Source organism: Phyllobates terribilis, unplaced genomic scaffold (assembly GCF_046119375.1).
Source record: "Phyllobates terribilis strain yellow unplaced genomic scaffold, ASM4611937v1 Scaffold_5__5_contigs__length_657084704, whole genome shotgun sequence".
NCBI classification, from domain to species: domain Eukaryota; kingdom Metazoa; phylum Chordata; class Amphibia; order Anura; family Dendrobatidae; genus Phyllobates; species Phyllobates terribilis.
The window spans coordinates 523,094,589-523,115,444 of NW_027362765.1; the positions used below are offsets into that span (position 1 = coordinate 523,094,589).

Here is a 20,856-nt window from a genome sequence, read left to right on the forward strand (position 1 = left end):
TTTGGAATGCTCTACCCCAAGAAATTAGGACGAACAACAACTTACACAGTTTTAGGAGCTCCCTAAAAACACACCTGTTTAGGGTGGCCTTTCATGCTCCCTAATCAAAGTCCTTTTTATATTTTTATAGCCCATTTATTATTTCTCCATCCATAAGTCTCCGCCAAACTCCACCGCACCCAAAAGCCTTACAGATACTGGCTGGTGACGAGCTCATGCAGCCTTTATCTATTCATCGTCTCCTCAAGATGGCTGGACCATCATTGTAAATAAGCCCCTGTACTTTGTGTCACCCCCATCTCATTGTAGATCGTAAGCTCTTACGAGCAGGGTCGTCATTATTTTTGCTGCGGAATAGGTTGGTGCTATATAAATAAAGATTATTATTATTATTGAATTTATTGTTTGTATACTGTATGTCACCACTTAATTGTAAAGTGCTGCGGAAAATGTTGGTGCAATATAAGTAAAATGATTATTATTATTATTATTAATAATAATGGTCAGTGTGAGTTGTTGTTTGTCATCAGCATTTTGCCCCTGTGCATCTTCTGCCTTTTCTCCGAGGGGACGGCGAGGAAAACAGTTGCATTCTGCAGTGCATTAGTATTATGACCTGGTGTTGGTTAGTAGGCCTATTTTTATTGTGATTTTTTTTGGATTACATATTCTATTGAGTGAATTGAGCCTTATTATTTGTATGTGGTTCTCCTTTCTAATATATCTCAGCAGCAAAAAAATTGAGTCCTCTGTTGTTTTTTATATGGACGTCTAGTGAGGTGGCAGCCCATCTTTATTATGTGAGTGTATGCCTGATCCTGACTGTATGATGATTTGCTTCTATGTGCCACTCCAATTTTCGTTCTTCTATTCAGTTATAGCAGAATGTTGCGAAGTAGGATAAAATTTGCACTGCACACACATTACATGAAGCTATTTTTCTGTAACAAGAAGTAGGGTGATATTGTATGTGAGCTGATTTAGTTATTGTGCCACGACTGCTTACTAGTACCAGTGTCCAATATGGTGTCAGATGATAGTGGCATATATTGCCAAATAACTTGCATAAAGTTGTCTACATAACAATTTAGACAGTGCCGCCACCACCATGCAAGAATAATATCTTGTAGTTAAAGATACCATATATAGAGAGCAAATACAAGGTTCATACATTAACTTATCCAAGGGGGAAAATTTCTCCTTGTGGGGAGTATCAAGCTGGCATAAAAAGACTTATAGGTCATACAAAGCTCTTCTGGGAATTTAAGTATGCAAATATCCTCCTCCTGGGTGGCACTAGAGTTCTAGTCCTCTCACTCCCTGAAAAGGATATTTAAAGGGATTGTCCCACAAACAAAGTTAATGTTATTCACTAGATTTTGGAATAATAATAAGTTCTACAATTGGATGTGTTAAATTATATGTTCCTGAGCTGAGATAATCTTATATATGTGCCCTTGCTTTGTGCTGTGTAATGGCTGTGTATGACCGTGCAGGTGTAAAGTGCTGCAGAGCGGTAATCTCGACGGTGCTGCTGTACTCTTTCGCTTTGGCACTTTACAGACAAGGGGTGTCCCAGTCCTAGTGTGCTGTAGGGTGTGGGGTGCATCACACTCACTTGAAGGCCGCAGGCCTCCGCTGCCTTCAGGCTTCCGTCCTCAGGAGCTATCACACACAAAGCATGGGACACCAGGTTCACACACGTTCATTCTGAACTAGCCCCAAGCCCGCTGGCTTCACCAACCCCAGGGATTCGTTGTCCACTTTGGCAGTACACCCGGCTTCTACCACCTGCCCCTCCTTGAACTCCATGACCACCAATCTTGTAATGTCAGAAGACCAGGTCCGCTCTATGGTACCTGGCCCGAGCCCTAGCCTTCAGATGTTGTTGGAATGTCCATCAGGGATCTCTATTTGGCTGCCCACAGCCCTGAATGTTTGGCCCATGCTGCCCCTAGCAACCCACTCCACCTGAACTTGACCTTCACTATGCACTTCACTGGCTGACATTGAACTTCCTCCAACCAGGAAGTGCCCCCTTCTTACCAGCACTAGTGTCCTCCCACTGGGCTAATCCTAATCTTAACCCTTTCCCATCTACATGCTAACCTGTTCTATATCCTATGCTGTCCTAAGCCTATCCATATGCTATGCTCACATTATGCTCTAACACTTTATATACTGTGCATCACCATAATACATCACATTACATTAGACACACGTTACTTCATATATAAAACCGACGATGGCACTCACATAATCCATCTGTTGTCTTCAGGGGCAGGAACAGGGTAAGACAGTCCACATCTCTACACAGGAACATGGTCTGATCATACCACAGCTCCTGGGCAGTGGAGGACGTAAAAGAGTATACAGACATTACAGCACGGGACCGCTTATACTTAAACATACCAGGGAATGTCTTATACTTCACTACTCAGTTTAGTCCAACATCAGTCTCGTAGTAACCCAGTGGATCCACATCATCCCAGCTAGGCCTTCTGTGAATGCCCAGATCACTCACTCCTAGACTGGCACCAGCCTCCCACTATGGGAGCTGCACTCTGGATTAGTACAGCATGGCACCCGAGGAGTGATTGGTATCTATGGAGCTACAAGAAAAATGCTAAATTGTGTATAGCATCTCTTCATTGCATTTCCCTAATGTCTGTAATGTATGAATCCAGAAACTCAGAAAATCTGTGAAGGATGATGATAAATATCACTGTGTTTGTGACTGTAATTTTAGAATAATGCATTCTGCTATTCTAAATTGTTTTGCTTGACTTTACCTTCAACACATACATAACCTTCATCTAAGAGTGAAAAATGTTGTCTATGATTGCTGCTTGGATGCCATCTTGTGCAATGACCCTGAAAGTGCCTTTTGACAATGTGACATTGTTACAAGATAAACTGACACTTACATACAACACTTCTTCAATAAATATGTAGTGCAATATAGGCTGGAGCTGTAAGGGGTTGTCTCACCATGAAGCCATCTAAAATCAGCTGAGCCCACAAGAGGTCCGCTATTGTTGCTAAGGCCACGGCCCCGCTATCAGTATTTGGTCAGTATTTTTTCTCAGGAGTGGGAGCCAAAACCAGGAGTGGGTGATAAATGCAGAATTGGTAACTTGTTTCTATTGTATCTTTTCTCTGATTGATCCTCATCTTGTTTTGTCTCCCACTCCTGAGAAAAAATACTGACCGAATACTGATAGTGGGGCCATGGCCTAACGCGAGGTGGGGAACAATCAGAGAAAAGGTATAATAGAAACAAGTCACCAATTCTGCATTTATCACCCACTCCTGAGAAAAAATACTGATCGAATTCTGACCAAATACTGATAGAGGGCCGTGGCCTAAGGGAAATAATAGTATCCAAAATCCCTAAAAATGGTTTATTGAAAGTTATTGTGTGAAAACACCTCTAAGAACTGCGGGTATGTAGCATGACCAGTTATAGAGAATAGGTCATCAGTAAATTACCTATTGATTAAATCAGGTTTTTATTTTGTTACATATATGTTTAAATAATGTTTAGATTTTTTTTCTTCAATTTTTCACAATGTGAGATATTTATAAAATCAGAAATGTTGCATGTTTCAGACTAGCCTTTAGACTTTATTATAAACTCTTAGGCCCTGTTTCAATAAGACTGGCATTGTAAACACTAGTCTTATTGAAGAGGGGGTGATGGAAAAAGCTGCGCCTGATTGATTAAGGGGCGCACGCTACAGAATGTATTGGGTGCATTTTGTCAATGGCTTGCGTCAGTGTCTGGAGTAAGATTTCTGGTGAAAGCAGTGGTGTAACTGGAGTCCAATGGGCCCTAGTGCAAAATTTGGACGCGCCCCACCTCCCCCCACGCGCCCCCAAAGTGTTGGTCAGATGTTGACCCCCTTGAAGTAATGTCCCCCATCCTGGGCTCCTTCCTGGTATATATGTACCCCATCCTGGTCCCATTCTAGTATATACAGTGGGGAAAATAAGTATTTGATACACTGCCGATTTTGCAAGTTTTCCCACCTACAAAGAATGTAGATGTCTTCCTTCTTCATCCAAGCACAGCGAGTGGAATTGATACCAAAAAGTTCTATACCACATGACCTTCTCCCATGCCTCCTCTGGATCATCCAGATGGTCATTGGCCTTCAAACGGGCCTGGACATGTGCTGGCATGAGCAGGGGGACGTTGCATGCCCTGCAAGATTTTAATCCATGACGGCGTAGTGTGTTACTAATGGTAATGTTTGAGACTGTAGTCCCAGCTCTCTTCAGGTCATTGACCAGGTCCTTACCTTTCTCAGAATCATCCTTACCCCATGAGGCGAGATCTTGCATGGAGCTCCAGACTGAGGAAGATTGACAGTTATCTTGTGTTTCTTCCATTTTCCAATAATTGTGCCAATAGTTGTTGCCTTCTCAACAAACTGCTTGCCTATTGTCCTGTAACCCATCCAAACCTTGTGCAGGTCTACAATTTGGTCCCTGGTGTCTTTAGATAACTCCTTGGTCTTGGCCATAGTGGAGAGGTTGGAGTGTGAGTGATTAAGTGCGTAGACAGGTGCAATTAATACAGGTAATGAGTGCAGAGTAAGAAGGCTTCTTAAAGAAAAACTAACAGGTCTGAGAGAACCAGAATTCTTGCTGGTTGGTAGGTGATCAAATACTTTTTTCATGCAATAAAATAAAATTTAATTATTTAAAAATCATACAATGTGATTTTCTGGTTTTCATTTTTAGATTCTGTCCCTCACAGTTGAAGTGTACCTATGGTAAAAATTACAGACCTCTTAATTTTATGTAGTTGAGAAAACTTGCAAAATCGGCAGTGTATCAAATACTTATTTTTCCCACTGTATGTCCCCCATCCTGGTATATATATCCATCATTCTGGTCCCATCCTGGTATATATATATTTCCTCCATTCTGGTATATATGTTCCTCATCCTGGCCCCATACTGGTATATATGTGCCCTATCCTGGTATATATGTGCCCTATCCTGGTCCCATCCTGGTATATATATATTTCCCCCATTCTGGTATATATGTGCCCTATCCTGATATATGTCCCTTATCCTGGACCCTATCCTGGTGTATATATCTCCCATCCTGGTATATGTCCCCCATTCTGTCTCTGTTCTTGCATAGAAAAAAACAAATGATTCTACTCACCTCCCATCTGCTCCCCCACCGCGGCATCCTTTTCTGAAGCTGGCAGCTGACTTCAGCATGCAAGCGATGGGAGCGCATGACGTCAGTTCCTTGCACACCTAGTCATGTGCATGCCAACATCAGCTGCTGGCCTCTGTTTGGCCAGCAGCGTGTATTACCATGCGTCTGAGGCGGTCCACCCACATGGCTCAGTCGTGACCTCTTACACACCTGGGTGTAAGGTATGTCACATCTGGTCATAAATTTCACAGGTGGGCATTACTACACCCCTCGCCCTGTGTATGCTCCACTTATATTGGCAAAGCTGGCCATAGCTAGCGTGAAAATGGCAAAAATAGCAACATTTTGCTACTTTACTGAATATTTTATTCCAATATTCTGGCGTAAACACATTGATGTATCAGCCCCATACTTCCTGTTCTGAAGACTTTTCAGTAGTCTCATTAACCCTCTTATTTACAGACGAGAACACAGGATCCACTATTCACAATAGTTGATGTCATAGATCGCCTCCTTCCCCTTCTTTTACAGTGAGCTTTGCCCAGATTAGTAGGTTGTGGTGTACGGTACTTTGAAGAGATGGGTAGGTGCTTGAGTAGGGTTCCAATTGGTGACGGTAGGGAGATGAAAACTCGGCACTCAAATGGATGAAGTGAAAAAAAGAATATTTATTTATTAATGCAATCCAATACATCGATAATATTAATGTTTCGGTCCTATACCCGGACCTTCATCAGAATGATGCTGATTGTGTGGCATAAAGTGGAGGAACCATGTGAGCAGCGCTGTGGAGAGTGTGACTAACATTATCAGCTCTCATTGCAGGGGAATGACGGAAGACAGAAAAAGCAAGTCAATTGCAAACTTGCTTATTTTCATGCTGTCTAACTAAATAAATTTAATAACATGGGAATGCCTCTTTAAAAGTCCAATGCCATTATTTTTTTGCTGGGGAACTAGTTAGAAGATAAGTAGTTCTGTACCTTAAGGCAATGTGCACACACACAGTATTTTTGATGCACCCAAAAACTACAAGTTTTCAAATGAAAAAAAACAAACTACAAGAAGCAAAATAAACATAAACCCTGCTGTAAATATATAAAAAGCAAGAACATTTAAATAAAATCGGGTTCTTAGTAACACTGTTTTTGATAAAAAATAGTATAAAAGCTTTCCCACCAGCGACAAGGTGAATCCGTTTGGGAAACTCCTACACTGTCTAATATTAAAAACCTTACCATGTGTCAAAACTGACTTCTGTGTGAATAAGGGCAGAAAAAGGACTAGGTCCCAAAATATGAACACCAGCCAAGGGAATCTTGTCGCGGTGGGAAAGCTTTTATACTATTTTTAATCAAAAACTGTGTTACTAGGAACTCTATTTTATTTAAACGCACTTGCTTTTTATTTATTTACAGCAGGGTTTATGTTCATTTTGCTTCTTGTAGGTTTTTCTGATTCATGGCCATTGTGAAACATGCATTTATGTGCTGCATGTACACCAACTTAAACCAAGCTCAAATTTTGTGTTTTAAGTTTTCAAATGAAAAAGCTTTTTAAGCAATTTTAGGGTATGTGCACATAAAGCACTAAAAAAATTGCAAAAAGAATGAACGCATGCATTGGAATGTAAGAATGACTTTCTGTTGATTACGTTCAGACTTTTTGAACTTCTTTTAACTATTTCAGGCTTTCAAAGCTGGGAAGCGGTTAAAAGAAATAACATGACCATTCTTCAGGCCTGGAAGCCGCTCACTATTAATACATAAGATTTAAAATAAAAGCGGCAAAGACTTCACAGAGATGTAAAAAAGACTCTTCAGGTAAAACACTGAAGTTTTCCTGGATTTCCTGAAACGTCTTTTGCAGGGAAAACTCAGAAAGTAAGGCTGCATCTAAAAGACGCTGTGTGCACATATACCCTTTGTGAGTTTTGTCCTGTTGGCATACACAGCTCTTCTTTTAATTAGCCGGCTTGGTGCCGCATCATCTTTGCAGTGTGACGCATATGTGAAGTTGCGCTAATCAAAAAGAGGGTGCCAGGAGGTAAGAGGCAGTACTTCCGCGCCCGTGCAATGGCCATAGACTACTGTCACGGTCGATGGAGTTAGGAAGTACAAATCCATTCACAAAAACTCTAGACTCATTGCCTAGAAATACTAATGCTTAGTTGACCTTTATAACCATTTTGTTCCCATTTCTCCAGTGCATCTAAAATGAAAGATTAAACAGAGTCTGTCACCCCTGTAGTAGATCGGCTCACTTTGCTGTACACAGAGGTAGACACGGGAACACTGTCTCTTTAAATCGTTCCCTGGTTTATTATATGACCAGCATAAACCTTGGTCAAGTCAAAATAAACAAGGCCCTTTGGGCAAAACAAGAAACAAAGTGGTAACACAAAGTACAATCCTTGTGGTAGCATTGACCCGCCCGCTAAGGGTTTAGCAAACAGTTCAGGTTAGCAACAAACCAGGACCACCTCTCTGGAGCTAGCCTCTCCAGACACACTGAACACTGAATGCCTCAGCAGGCCGTCTATTTAAACCCCAGACCACACCCTGGGTTGGAGATATGGAGAACAACCTCCCACCTGTTCTATAGTTGTTCTCAAAAACCCAGCCCTTAAAATGGCTGCTTAACCCCTCGCAGCACTTAGTGTGCTGGAGCAAAACTTCTGGGTTTGAAATCACTGAAGCTAATAGCCTTAGTGAAACATACCTCCCCTCTAGCACTTTGCCGGTGACTTTGTCACACCCCCCAAATGCCTTTTAACCTGCCAATATAAACATTTATATTGGGGACCTAGCCCCTATTTAAATCATACTAGGCAAGTATGACTTAACTTTATAGTTAATTAAACATCTACTTTGATTTGTTATGCAGATTAGGGCTCTTTGGTGCACCCTTGGCTTTGGCCTATGCTTTGGTGCACCATCACACCCTCCTATTTGCATAATAAAGCAGATACCTCACATTAATTTGTTTATAGCTGCTGCTCGCTACACTTCCAGGTATAGCGAGCGTGTGCGCAGCCGCTGTGTGCGCGTCCGCACTAACACTATGAGTGTGCCGCCGCAATCATCTAGTATGAGTGCCCAGGCGCAGACAGAAAGCGCAGCATTCGCTCTGAGCCTTAGTGACAAATCAATCAATGGAGTTATTGGCTTTTTTATGCAAATAGGAGTGCATGAAGGTGCATCAAGGCAAAGGCCACACTTTTGGCTTCAATGCGCCCTTCTTTGCATAGCAAATAAAAGTTGATTTTAATTAACTATAAAGTTAGGCCAAACTTGCCTAGTATGATATAAATAGGGTCTAGGTCCCCTATATAAATTTTTAGGACGTTTAAATGCCATTTTGGGACTGACACCCTCGTTTGAGAAAACTTTTTATCCATGAAGTAGTCTGTTTCTGCAGCTCCTATACAGATCTATGTGATTCTATTGTAGCAGATTACAAACCAACCCAGTCCCATCCTGTAGTTACACTCTCCTCCATCTGTCACCTAACCAATGAATGTATGTATATATTAGCAAGAAGTAAGCAGTACATGGAAAGGTACTAGGGTTAGACTTCACAGAATTTGTTTGTAATCTGTAACCATGGAGACACATAGGTCTCTGCAGGAGCTGTATACCTAAACCATCTGATTTTTTTTATTAAGACTATTTTAAGAGTTCTTTTTTTTCAAATGCACTGGAGCAAAAAATAAAAAAATAAATCTGTGCATCTCTCAACCTCTGTCATGTAGCAAAATGTGAGAAAGAATTAGGGTTTACTCTGTGATCCCTTCCTGCATATGACACTGCTTGTAAATCTTATTGCATTGATTGGAAATGCACAGATATTTCACTATGATTGAAAACCTGTCTTACTGCAAAAATATGTAAGAAAAAAATCAATAGTGTTTGTCTTTCCCCAAACACTTGAATGATAGTTATAATATAATAGTAGTGAGAACAATTAGCAACATAGAAGGAGGGATCTGATGTGTTTCCAATATTTGAGAGCGGCTGATGTATTTCATTGATTATAGACACACATTATAGATCACATTGGCCGGAGATCTGTGTGATTATGGGCTGGTTTATGTACAGTAGGTAGATCTGGATCTGGTACCACAGGAGAGCTGGTACATTATGGATCAGGATGGATCTGGAGATGCTCCTGCTCTGGGGATGTGATGCAGAATAGACACATTGTGGTGATGTGGATACAATGGGGTGATGATCTGTAGCTATTGCTAATAACACAATATCATCCAGCAGCTTCCTCTCCCCTCCTATCACTAGAGCAGGTGTGGACCCACAGCACCCACTCCCATCCCCCCTCCTTCCTGTGATGGTGCTGTGGCGCAGGCTCCGTGCTCCCCCCTCCATCCATCCATCCATCCTGTACAGTCTCTCTCCAGACTGAGCCTCTGCTGTCTGCTCTGAGGCTCTCTCCAAGGCAGCTGAAGTCTCCCAGCACAGCTCCTTCATCATCAAGCCAGGACCAGGGCTCTGCCTGCTGCCTGCCAGGATGAGGAACCCCTGCCTGCTCCTGCTGCCCCTGCTCCTGCCCCTAGTCTGCACCCAGGGAGATGGCAAGGAGCTGGAGAACACCGGCAATTTCATGGAAGATGAGCAATGGCTGTCCTCCATCAACCAGTACAGTGGCAAGATCAAGCACTGGAACCGCTTCAGAGATGTGAGTCCTGGGGAAGGGGGTGCTGAAAAGGTTAAATGGAGGTAATTGCAGAAACGATGGAGGGGATGAGGATGCAAGGGCTGCATGTGTCTATAGTGCACCATTAAAGGGCACGAGGAGCACCAGGAATGATACGAGTGCAGTAGTGACAGTGAATCACTGCATATGTGTCTGCCATACAGGGGGCAATAGCAATCTGCTGTGCACAAGGGGTTAAGTTGCCCTGATACTTAGGCAGATAAAAGAAACAAAGCAGGACTGAATGACTAAGTGATACTGATGGAGAAAACAGAGAGTGGTGCATAAGGGAAAGGTGTAGGGGTTAAATAGTTAATTTTGGGGGTTTGAGACATCAACATACTCTAGGGGTATTGGTATACATTGTATATAGCAGTCAATAGCAGTGGTGAGATGAAACCAAGGGAATGTGCAGTGCTGAGATCTGGAGCAGGGTGTATTGATTAACTGGTCTGAGAACAGTTGAGCACATGAGAAATAATGGGATGTAATAGAAGAGGTTGTGGTGCAAGGCTGTGCTGGAGGGTATGGGGGCTGAAGCCTGTCTGGGGTGGACTAATGCAAGGGTTAATACAAGAAAGTTATTTCTCTATATACGATCTATCATCTATCTATTATCTATCTATCTAATCATCTATCCCATCCATACCAAGTATCCTATCTGTCTATCTATCCCATCCATACCATGTATCTTATCTATCTATTATTTACCTATTATCTATCTATTATCAATCTATTTTCCTTCTCAGTGTCTGGGTGCCAAGCTTCCCAGACATTTACCAAGCCTTCCGGATATATGTAAAAATGAAGGCAACATTACAAAATAAGGTTCAAAATTATAGGACTTTAATGGCCCATGTGGCAACATTTTGGTTTGTTTTCTGAACCTTTCTCAAGCATTGTACTGAGTGCACATATCACATAATTAAAGGTGCAGTAATTACAGATGTGATTAAAAATGAACACAATAATGCTCATAGTACACGTACTGTATATTTCTATCAAGTATATATATTACTAGCATTATAGTCCAAGAATTGTGCACATTATTTTGGAGTGCTGGGTCCATTTTCACATCTATCTATCTATCTATCTATCTATCTATCTATCTATCTATCTATCTATCTATCTATCTATCTATCTATCTATCTACTGTATCATCTATCTCCCCGAAAATAAGTGTTGTATTCAATATAGCTATGATAAGTTAAAGCAGATCTAGCTGGTACATTTAACCAAATAAATGCACAAAATATTATTGTTACTTATTGCTTTATTTGTACACAATAATTGTAACTATGTGCAGGCAAATGTCTACTGCCAGGACCAGGGAGAAACAAATGTGCATAGGCCGGACATAATGCCAAAGTCAATGGTAAAATAGCAAAAGAAAGAGAATTGTTAGAAGAAGTAGCACAGCTCATACTTTATGTTTTGTGTGATGTGGGTTGTATGAGGTAAGGAGTGAGCTGAATACATCAAGCTGTGCTATAGTACAGATGGGTGTAGTCAACATAAATCTGATGGATGTAAGATAAGTGGTTCAGGGGTCTTTGATGGAGGAGAAAGGTGGTGCTGATGAAAAGGAAGTGCAGGGCTGTTAGTACAATCTGTATGGCTGGAGGAGATGGAGTAAGATCACAAGACTGATATTTTGTACTGTGATGATGACCTGCTGTAACTCTGCTCTTCAGCCAGTAGTGGCTCATACAAGCTGAGGACAGTGAAAGTCATAGTCTGCCATGTAGCACTATACAATGTATAAGGAGAGCAATACAAAGCCCAATGGGGCAAAAGGAGAAGGCAGGGCCTGGTGCTTGGTTTCCTAGGGACATTACATCTGAACTGTTTCCTACCTAAATTTGCAATACAGTGGAATACAATTGTATAATTGTTGTGTTATCTGTCACACTGGCGGACATGGACAGGGGACAGGAAAAGTCCTTTGTGCAAGAACGATATATGGGTCTTTTGCAGTCTAAGAGCTCATCATAATGCACAATTCCACCTGCTTTGTAGGTAATAGTGGACCCCCTTACTGCTCGGGCTCCTGTGTGACTGCACAGGTTGCACCATTGATATATCTGCCCCTGATCTGTCATTTCAGGCTGGGTGAGCCTGGCTGTAGAGTTCTTGTAAAGGGCTACCAACACTCCAAAAAAATCTGATCACTATTTTTTCTCACATATCTACAGTTCTGAGAACCTTGTAAAATATGAATAAATCTATATAGGAATTTCAGCAGCTGGATACCCAAGCCATACTTTGGGTTTAATTTTGATTTTCCTATTTAAATGCTGGCAGAGTAATGGGATTCATTAATTTAAAGAGAGACAGAAAAGTGATAGGGCACAAGTGTGTATGATACTGAATGTGAGGAGGTTTGGACACTTGTATTTGAGCTTTAGAAGAAATGCAGAATAAGTAAAGACCTCCTGGAGACTGTATGTCTATGATGTATTCTTAGGCAATCAATATATCTGAAAAGTGCTATCAGGGGTTAATATGGATACGACAATGTCTGAATTCTCAATGTAGCTGACATGAGTGGCCTATAATAGTATTTCCAAGAAATGAGATTGAATATTCCATGTAGCAATTGTGTTATTCTATAAAATCCAACTTTTGCAATATTTCATTGAATGGATGTTCCATTCACTTATACCTATATAATTAGCGTTATAGTAGCATATGCATTTGTGGATGGATAATGATAATGAACTGACTAACACCCTGGCCGCCGTCTCACAATGTTGGGTAAGAATTGCTTTACAGATCACTGCTGACCTCCTTCTCTGTAGAGGGGTTAATGAATAAACTAACACTCCATTCAGTAAACTTCACTAATGAGAGAACAAGAAAAGAAGCAGATTTGTTGTTAGTAGAGAAATCTGAAAGGGTCAAACAGCAGGTTGAATATGAAGCAATTCCCCAGCCTGCGCCTCCTGGAGACCTCTACAAGAAGAGGCTTCATTCTGAGTCTACCCTCTTTGTCCAGTGTGTTATTCAGATCTGCTACTTCTTCCTATAGGATACACTGTATCACCAGAAAGCCCACATTTCTCTGCAGATCCTGCACAGAGGCTGCTTGGCATTTGTGTTATTGACAGCCTTTCTGAACGTATAATGCTTGCATCTACTCTCATGGGATCTTTGATTTCAGTCTAAACAGCTGGCGCCGCATCATCACATATCATTATAATATTACATTGTTTCTCATCATTTTCTACTTTGACGTGTGTGGAGAAAAATAGAAGGTCGGAAATCAGAGGTAGCTACATTGCAGACAAAGCAAGTGCAATACATTGGACATCATAGCTTTTTTTGTAATGTATGCTAATGAAAAAAATAAGTCATTTCTTAGATATTGTTGAATCACCATGAGTAAGTCATTGTAACCATTCCACCGTTACTGGAATCCGTACCCCCGCCCTGATTAGCTTATTGGAACAGTACATTAGCCTTATACTGCATCTAGTTGGCTTAGTAAATAAGACTGCTTGTATGGCCATATACAGGAGTTTATGGATGAAGCTATGGGGGAGTATTGGTGTCCGCAAATGATCCTCCCACACATCAGCAGAACTGGGAAGAAGCTTGTTAGTGGAAAAGACTCTGCATATTGTATGAGGGGCTTCAGTTGTTTGAATAGGCAATAAATTGGGCCTTGTGTTTCTTCCCTCTGCAATTCCAGGACTGCGGTATAGCTGATCCGCCCCTCCCTTCAGTACATCTCCACACACTGCACTGTATAATAAAGGAGATTGCCTTCTGCCTACTTTATTGAGCAGTACAATTAAGAAAAAAGAAATCTGAAGGAGGAGTTTTTGGTTTCTGCACGCTGTAGTGGTTATGCAGATCTTCAGTTCTCTTCCCCCCTGTAATTTATTCAGATGGGAAAGCATAAAATGGTCTAATGGGACAGTATAAAATGATATAACAAGGCTCAGGTCATAAGACAACAGCTAATGTATCACCATCACATTGATATTTATCAAATATAAGGAACATCCAAAAGTACAACTTTTACATTATATATCACAATGAATCTTAAAGGGAACTTGTAATGTTAAAAATGTTATGTGATCAGCAGGCAGGATCTTGTAGGGCCGGAGGAGCTGATCAGATTGATGTACATTGTTGTGGGAGCAGTTTTAGTATAACTTGCATTTTATTGATTGAACTCCCTGGTGTTTGTATGAATGAGTCCAGTAGGCGGTCCTATTCAGTGATTGACAGTTTGCCCTGTATGTCTGTGCATGCAGAGATAGCTGTCAATCATTAGTAGGACCGCCCACTGGACTCATGCATAGGAACACCAAGGAATTCAGTGAATAAAATACAAGTGATGATAATCTTTTACTCCAAACCTATATACTGTATCATTGTTCTCAGCTTCTCCTGCTCTACACCATATTGTCCACAGATTGGACTGCATGTACAAAGTGACAGGTTCCCCTTAAATATGTATATTTTAAGTGCAAAAAAACGACTCCGATCCCATTAAATGAAATGCAGCATGTATTGGGTAACTCTCATCTCCATGCTATGTTATGAAACTCTATCCTTATTTGTTAATATGGCAAAGTGCGAAATCTTTGTGCTCAGCGCTTTCCAGACACCGAATGAAGCAGCTCACCCTGCCTCTAGCACAGCGCCAAGCAGGAAGCCATGGTGAGGGTGCAACAATGAGCAACTGAATTAAAGGAGAACTGTCACCAGATCAAAAGTGGCCAATTTGTCCTCAAATTTAATCCTGCTCTTTCCAAGACAATTTTTTAAAATCTGCCATATAGTTCCAAAAATATTGGCTTTTTTATTTAGTGAGCTAAATGTGCAAATTTTAATAGACTTTTCCAATGGGGCATGGCTCACAAGACACAAGATTCTCTGAGGTTGGGGCTTTAGACTGCGTAGCATAATTATCTTGTGAGCATTGTCCCCTTGGTAAAGCATAAAAACTAGCATATTGGGTGCACAAAATATAAAGGCCATATTTCTTGAACATTTTACCAGAACTTTATTTATTTATTGTTGTGCCACAGCTTTATACTGGTGTAGAGCAAATGCTGCAAACTAAGAGTTTAATAGGTTATTTTTATCAATTAGCAAAATGCAAAGTGAATGAACAAAAGAGAAATCTAAATCTAATTTATATTTGGTGTGAACACTCTTGGCCTTCTGAACAGGATACATATTTCTTGATACACTTGTGCACGGGTTTTGGCAGAACTCAGCATGGAACTTATTCCAAACATCTTAGAGAACTAACCACAGATCTTCTGTGGATGTCGCTTGTGCAAATCCTTCTGCCTCTTCATATAATCCCAGACAGATTTGATGATGTTGAGATCAGGACTCTGTAGGCGTCAAATCTTCATTTCCAGGACTCTCTTCTTTATATAATAATTCTTAATAACATTGGCTGTATATTTGCTGCAGAATAAATTTGGAGCCAGTCAGACGCCACTCTGGTTATATTGCATAATGAATAAGTATCTGCCTTTCTTTCTCAGCATTGATGACGTCATTCTCACCAAATCACCAACTCCATTTACTGAAATTCAGCTACCGACTTGCGAAGAACTTCCCCCATGCTTCACTCTTACCTGCAAATTGTCTCTTCAAAGAGGAAGAGGATTAGAACTCTAGTGCCTCCTACAGGAAGTAGCAATCCTAAAAGTCAATAGCGACACTTTAACATGCCTCATCACATGACTTAGGGTATACGCCAGAACCAGAAACTCAATTTGCAGACCCTGTGTTTCGGGGTACTGCCCCTCGTTAGTGCAAAGTGTGAGTTCTGGTTTGGCTGGGTGAGAGGCGTCAGACCAGTATTTAAGGGGTAACATTTCTCCTTGCGGAGAGTGACATGTTAATCATGTCAAGGTGAGGAGACTTTTAAAGCCGCAGTGCTTCTCTGGGACTGTGCTTACTCTTACCCACAGAAACTCATTACTGTTCTGCTCTCTAACCTTTTGGCAAACAAACTGCCAAATATTTCAAAATTTGACTCCCCAGTCCTGAGCACCTGCTGCCCTCTTTGTGTACACCAGTTCCTGTGTTTTTGTACATCATTCAGTTGGTTGGCATTGTTTCCATATTGAAGGTATGGCTTTTGATTACTTCTGGTCAGGTGTCTTCAATCAGTAGATGGGTGTACCATGGTCCCACTGGTTGTCAGTTCACAGCTGATGGCACTGCTGAACGTCTTTGTTGGAATGTAAGAATCATGTATCTTTCTTTTGCTGTATTAAGTTTCCTAGGCCAACCGCTGTGTCTATAGTCCTCTTGTTTCTTTTTAAAAAAGCTTGATTTCCCAGTCTGCTTAGAAATGTTTGCCTGGCAAAGACCTTACTGATGCTTTAACATTACTTTGTGTCTTTTTGCTGTGCTCAGTTTTGCCATGGTGTATGAGCTGAGATATGACACTGTCTTTCACATCCTCACCTTTGTAGAAGAGTTTGGCTGTTCCTCTCCCAGTTTTAAGCTTTCTTCACTGCTGTTTCTGTTTCAGTTAATGACTGTGCTTCAACCTACATATGAAAATGATGATCATTATTGGTGACTCATACATCTGATAATAACCCTACAAAATCCCTGACTTTGTGCAATTGTACTGAGAAGAACTGATGCTGTTTTGAAGGCAAGGGGCAGTTACTTAAAATATTGATTTGATTTAGATTTATCTTTTATTCTTTAACTTTGCATTCAGTTAATTTAGTTAATTGATATAAATAAACTCTTAGCGCTACTATTTTTGAAAGCATTCTTATTTTGCAGCATTTTCAGAACATCTGCTTAAAACTTTTGCACAGTTCTGTATACGGTATATATGCACTCCTCATCATTGAAAGTACGGGAATTTCTGCGCGTGGCATTCAAACTCGATACTGAATAATATGTCTATCCATCCTGTGATTGTCTCACCTCTGTACAGAGATATGAGCTTCTGTACAAAAGCATGAGGTTGCATTACTGGAAGAAATGGATGACATCATTTCTTTGCTCTGCTTTTGTAATGTGCAGTGATGTCATAGAGGCCTTGTGTAGATTCAAAACAGCAAATATTTTCTTGTCTTTTTATATATGAAAATAGCTTCCACTGTGTATGGAGATGTCCATCTGTATCCAGTATTAGGTGACTAAAGGACACTTTAAGTTTTTTTTTCAACTTTTATCAAAGTGGTCCCCAAATGATGAAACTCAAGTAAATAACAAAATCAGATAGTTCTCGCCCGCTATGGTTTAAGGGCCTGGAACAGCTGCTGACTCTGTGTTTTGGCTGCATTGGTGAAGTCACATTGGCACGTCACCGCTGCAGCCAATCACTGAGCTCAATGGCTCATGTCATCTACATCAGCAGAGTTGAACTGAGTGAGTTATCTGATTTTGTTTTTACATGAGTTCTATCATTTGAGTGCCACTTTTTTATAACTGGAAAACACCACTAAAGTAGTTGTCCACAACTTTTATATTGATGGCCTGTTCTTAGGATAGGTCATCAATACCTGATCGACCGGGGTCTGACACCCGGCATCCCTGACAATTAGCTATTATCGGTGGCGGTGACTGTTGGCCGGAAGTACTTACTTATGGAGCTGGTCATCTACTTGTAGTGGCTGCCGCAGAGTACTGCACATCTGCCTCCTATTGATATGAATAGGAGGCGGATGTGCAGTACCAAGTCCCAGCCACTACAAGTAGATGACCAGCTCCGCGAATCAGTACTTCCGGCCGCCGCTGACACTGATATCAGCTGATCAGCGGGGGGGGGGGCTGGGTGTCGGACCCCGGCCGAACACACATTGATGACCTGTCCTAAGGATAGACCATCAGTGTAAAAGTACTGGACAACCTCTTTAAGCATATAACTCAGAAAAAAAGAATGCTTTACATGTAAAAATGTCGAGCCGTTTGCTCCCAGTCTGTCATAGATAAGACAATGCATTGAACTTGTAAAAAAAGTGGTACTATGCAGTGAGCAGTACGGAGGAGGCAGGAGAAACACAAACCATGTATAGCTTTGAAACCTTTGTGACCCTGTGACAAAATGACTAATCTAAAGACGTGCAAAATGAACCTACAGCTAAACTGCATTGACCCAGTTAAGTGAGTAAGAAGAGATTTCGGAACACAAGTGCAAGCGCTTAAAAGAAAACGTAGCACAGTAAAAGATCTAAGAAATCTCAGCATTGCAGAATGTAAGTTTTTGAACATTTCTTTTGTATGTACCGTATTTTGCGGATTATAAAACGCACTGGTTTATTAGACGCACCCCAAATTTTGGGGAGGAAAATTGGAAAAAAATATTTTTTTCATAAAATGGTGCATGTTATAATCAGCTTTTGAGGTAACTTACCTGGGAAGCGGAGGTGGAAGGTCGCTGCTTGTGGAGGCAGGAGATGCTGTGGAGGCAGGAGATGCTGCGGGATCCAGGCTGGTAGGATGGGTTGTTCGGCAGCAGGAACACTCCATGGGGGCCATGGCTGCAGGCCCCATGGTGATATGACAAGATGATCGGCGGCGGGGGGGCTCCGCCGACATTTCATGACAGACCGGAGCCCCATACTTTCCATACTTTCTAATGCAATGGAGTTCGGGAAAATGGCCCCCAGAGGCTGCGCATGCGTAATTGAGATTTGGGGAGCCAAGATCTCGAGAGACGTGATCTCGGTGCAAAGATCTCAATCTGCACATGCGCCGCCTCTAGAGGCCATTTTCCCAGAGTCCACCGCATTACAAAGTATGGAAGGTGTCGGCTGTCATAAAATGTCGTCGGAGCCCCTGCACCGCCGATCACCTCGTCCTACCAGCTTGTGGCCTGCAGCCATTGTCTGACTCCTGCCTCTGCCACCACCAGAAGCTTCCGGCAGCAGCGACCCTGGGACCCAGCTCCACCGCAGCTGGTAAGCAGCTGCAGCTACAATTTGGATTATAAGATGCACCCCTTTTCCCCCCAAATTTGGGGGAAAAAAGTTATAATCCGAAAAATAAAGTAATTTATTAGATGATTGCTTTCAATTATTTAAAGAAAATGTTAAAAAACTGATTAAAGAGGTTGTCCAGGATTAAATAAGTGATGATCTATCCTTAAAGGGTAACAGTAGCTGTGCTTTCAAGTAACTTTTTAAAACAATGTGTCCTGTGTGAGTACATGGGTAATAACAGGATTTTTGAGCATTATGTGACTTGTGTCCTGCATTCTCACCAGTTTTCCCCTCTTCATGCTCTACCTGTAATTTACAATCCACTGTGAGTTGGAGGGAAGGAGACGATATGCAGTGATCTCTCCCACAGACAGCACAGCACAGAGAGGGGAGTGCCTGCTCTTCACCCGCTTTTAGCTCAAACAGATAAGCTGCAGCAACATAGAGAACTTTATACAGCAGAGCTCAGCTGTGTTGATCTGAATCAAGCTCTGCTCTACATTTGTTACAGAGCTCTGCACAATGTTTTTCTGTCTCCCTCTGCCTGTTCTTTTCTTTGCAGTTCACTCTTCCTCCCTTCCCCTCTCCATAGAGGACTGTTTCCCATTTCCTCTGAGCAAGAAAAGTTGGAAAAGAAGCTGATTTCTATGATAAGATATATTACAAGTTTTCTACTATCGCCTGTACTATTGATTTATGCAAAGTTGGTTGAAATTACCGTTTCTTTTTAAAATAGGAAAATAATATGAGATCAGTATAGTCTGACACCCGGCACCCCCGCAATCACCTGAAATCTGCTCTGGGAGTTGCCCGATATAAACAATTTATGGGGTGGACTTTAACATGCCTGTACACTGTTGATGGCATCTGCCAGGTATGGCGCCTTATCTTCTATCATTTGTTTAGTCTCAGACAACCCCTTTAATCTGATCACTGAAACAGAGAGCAAAGACACTGTCCATGAATTGGAGCCACCTGTTGCTTCAACTCTGATGGTGAACAGAAATCTCAGAATTATCAGCACCATAGGTTCCCTTTCAAAATATTATTTTCTGACAGTTATTAAAAATATGTAAACGCATAGCTAAATATTGATGCTAAATGATGATTTTGGGATACAGACAATCCTATATATACTGTATAGCACATAAAAGATGAGGATTACATAAAATTTGCGAACCATTACATTCTCATTTAATAGATTTAATAAAGTTATTGTCCAGGGTTATAAGGTTTGCCACATCTACCCATGGGCTTTGCCTGGCATACTGGTTTAGCGCTGCGGTAGCAAACACAGGGCAAGGTCAGGCATGGTACTATTTGGAGAAAAAGAAGCACCTTTTTATTCTACTCGTGGACAACCCTTTTTACATTATTTCATCATATTCATGATTTTTCCATAAGAATGAAAAACTTACCTCCGAGTTTGTCTTTTTCTTGAAGTGATATTGCATCCATTTTATTGTCTGGCAGATCAGTATATACATATTTCATTTGCACACTAGATTTTGTAACATTTTGTATGGAGAAGCTTCAGCAATTTGAAGCTTGAAGGAGGTGGATAGTCAATAACAAGCAAAAAGAAATGCATTATCTGGTCAATGGAATTTATATTTCCACTTGGTGTTCAGATAATGGGTTATGGATTTACTGGCTAGTTGTATGGTAATCTGTGCGAATCATGCATTGATTTAGAAACGCTATTTCATCTCAAATGTAGCCCCGAGGTATGTTTACTCTTGAGAAACAAAATGGCCATTCATGTAAATGCCAACGTTGAAAATGATAAAGTCACATATAAATGTAGAAAATGGAAAATGATTGCCCATTATACATGGGCTGGCTAATAAAAGTTGTAGCTACGGCTTCCTTCACCCAGGGCAAAGATAATTTCCTGGCCTATCTCTGCATGCTTTGGTGTTCGCCGAGTATTTTCGGCATGCTCGGCATCTGTGTTTGAGTCTCCGCAGGCAATCCCTGCATGTGTCGCAGCTGTCTTAACAGCCGTGATACATGCAGCCGCAGCTCAAACATA

At 41.2% G+C, this 20,856-nt stretch overlaps 1 protein-coding gene across 1 annotated transcript in view; it reads left to right on the forward strand.

Annotated features, from left to right (window-relative positions):
* The first annotated feature begins 9,536 nt into the window (after nt 1–9,536).
* SPOCK2 (SPARC (osteonectin), cwcv and kazal like domains proteoglycan 2) overlaps nt 9,537–20,856 on the forward strand; it is a 201,136-nt gene continuing 189,816 nt past the window's right edge. The window contains exon 1 of the mRNA XM_073685724.1: nt 9,537–9,873. Within this exon, the coding sequence (XP_073541825.1) occupies nt 9,706–9,873 (168 nt within the window). The 5' untranslated portion in view covers nt 9,537–9,705. The remainder of the gene's footprint in view (nt 9,874–20,856) is intronic.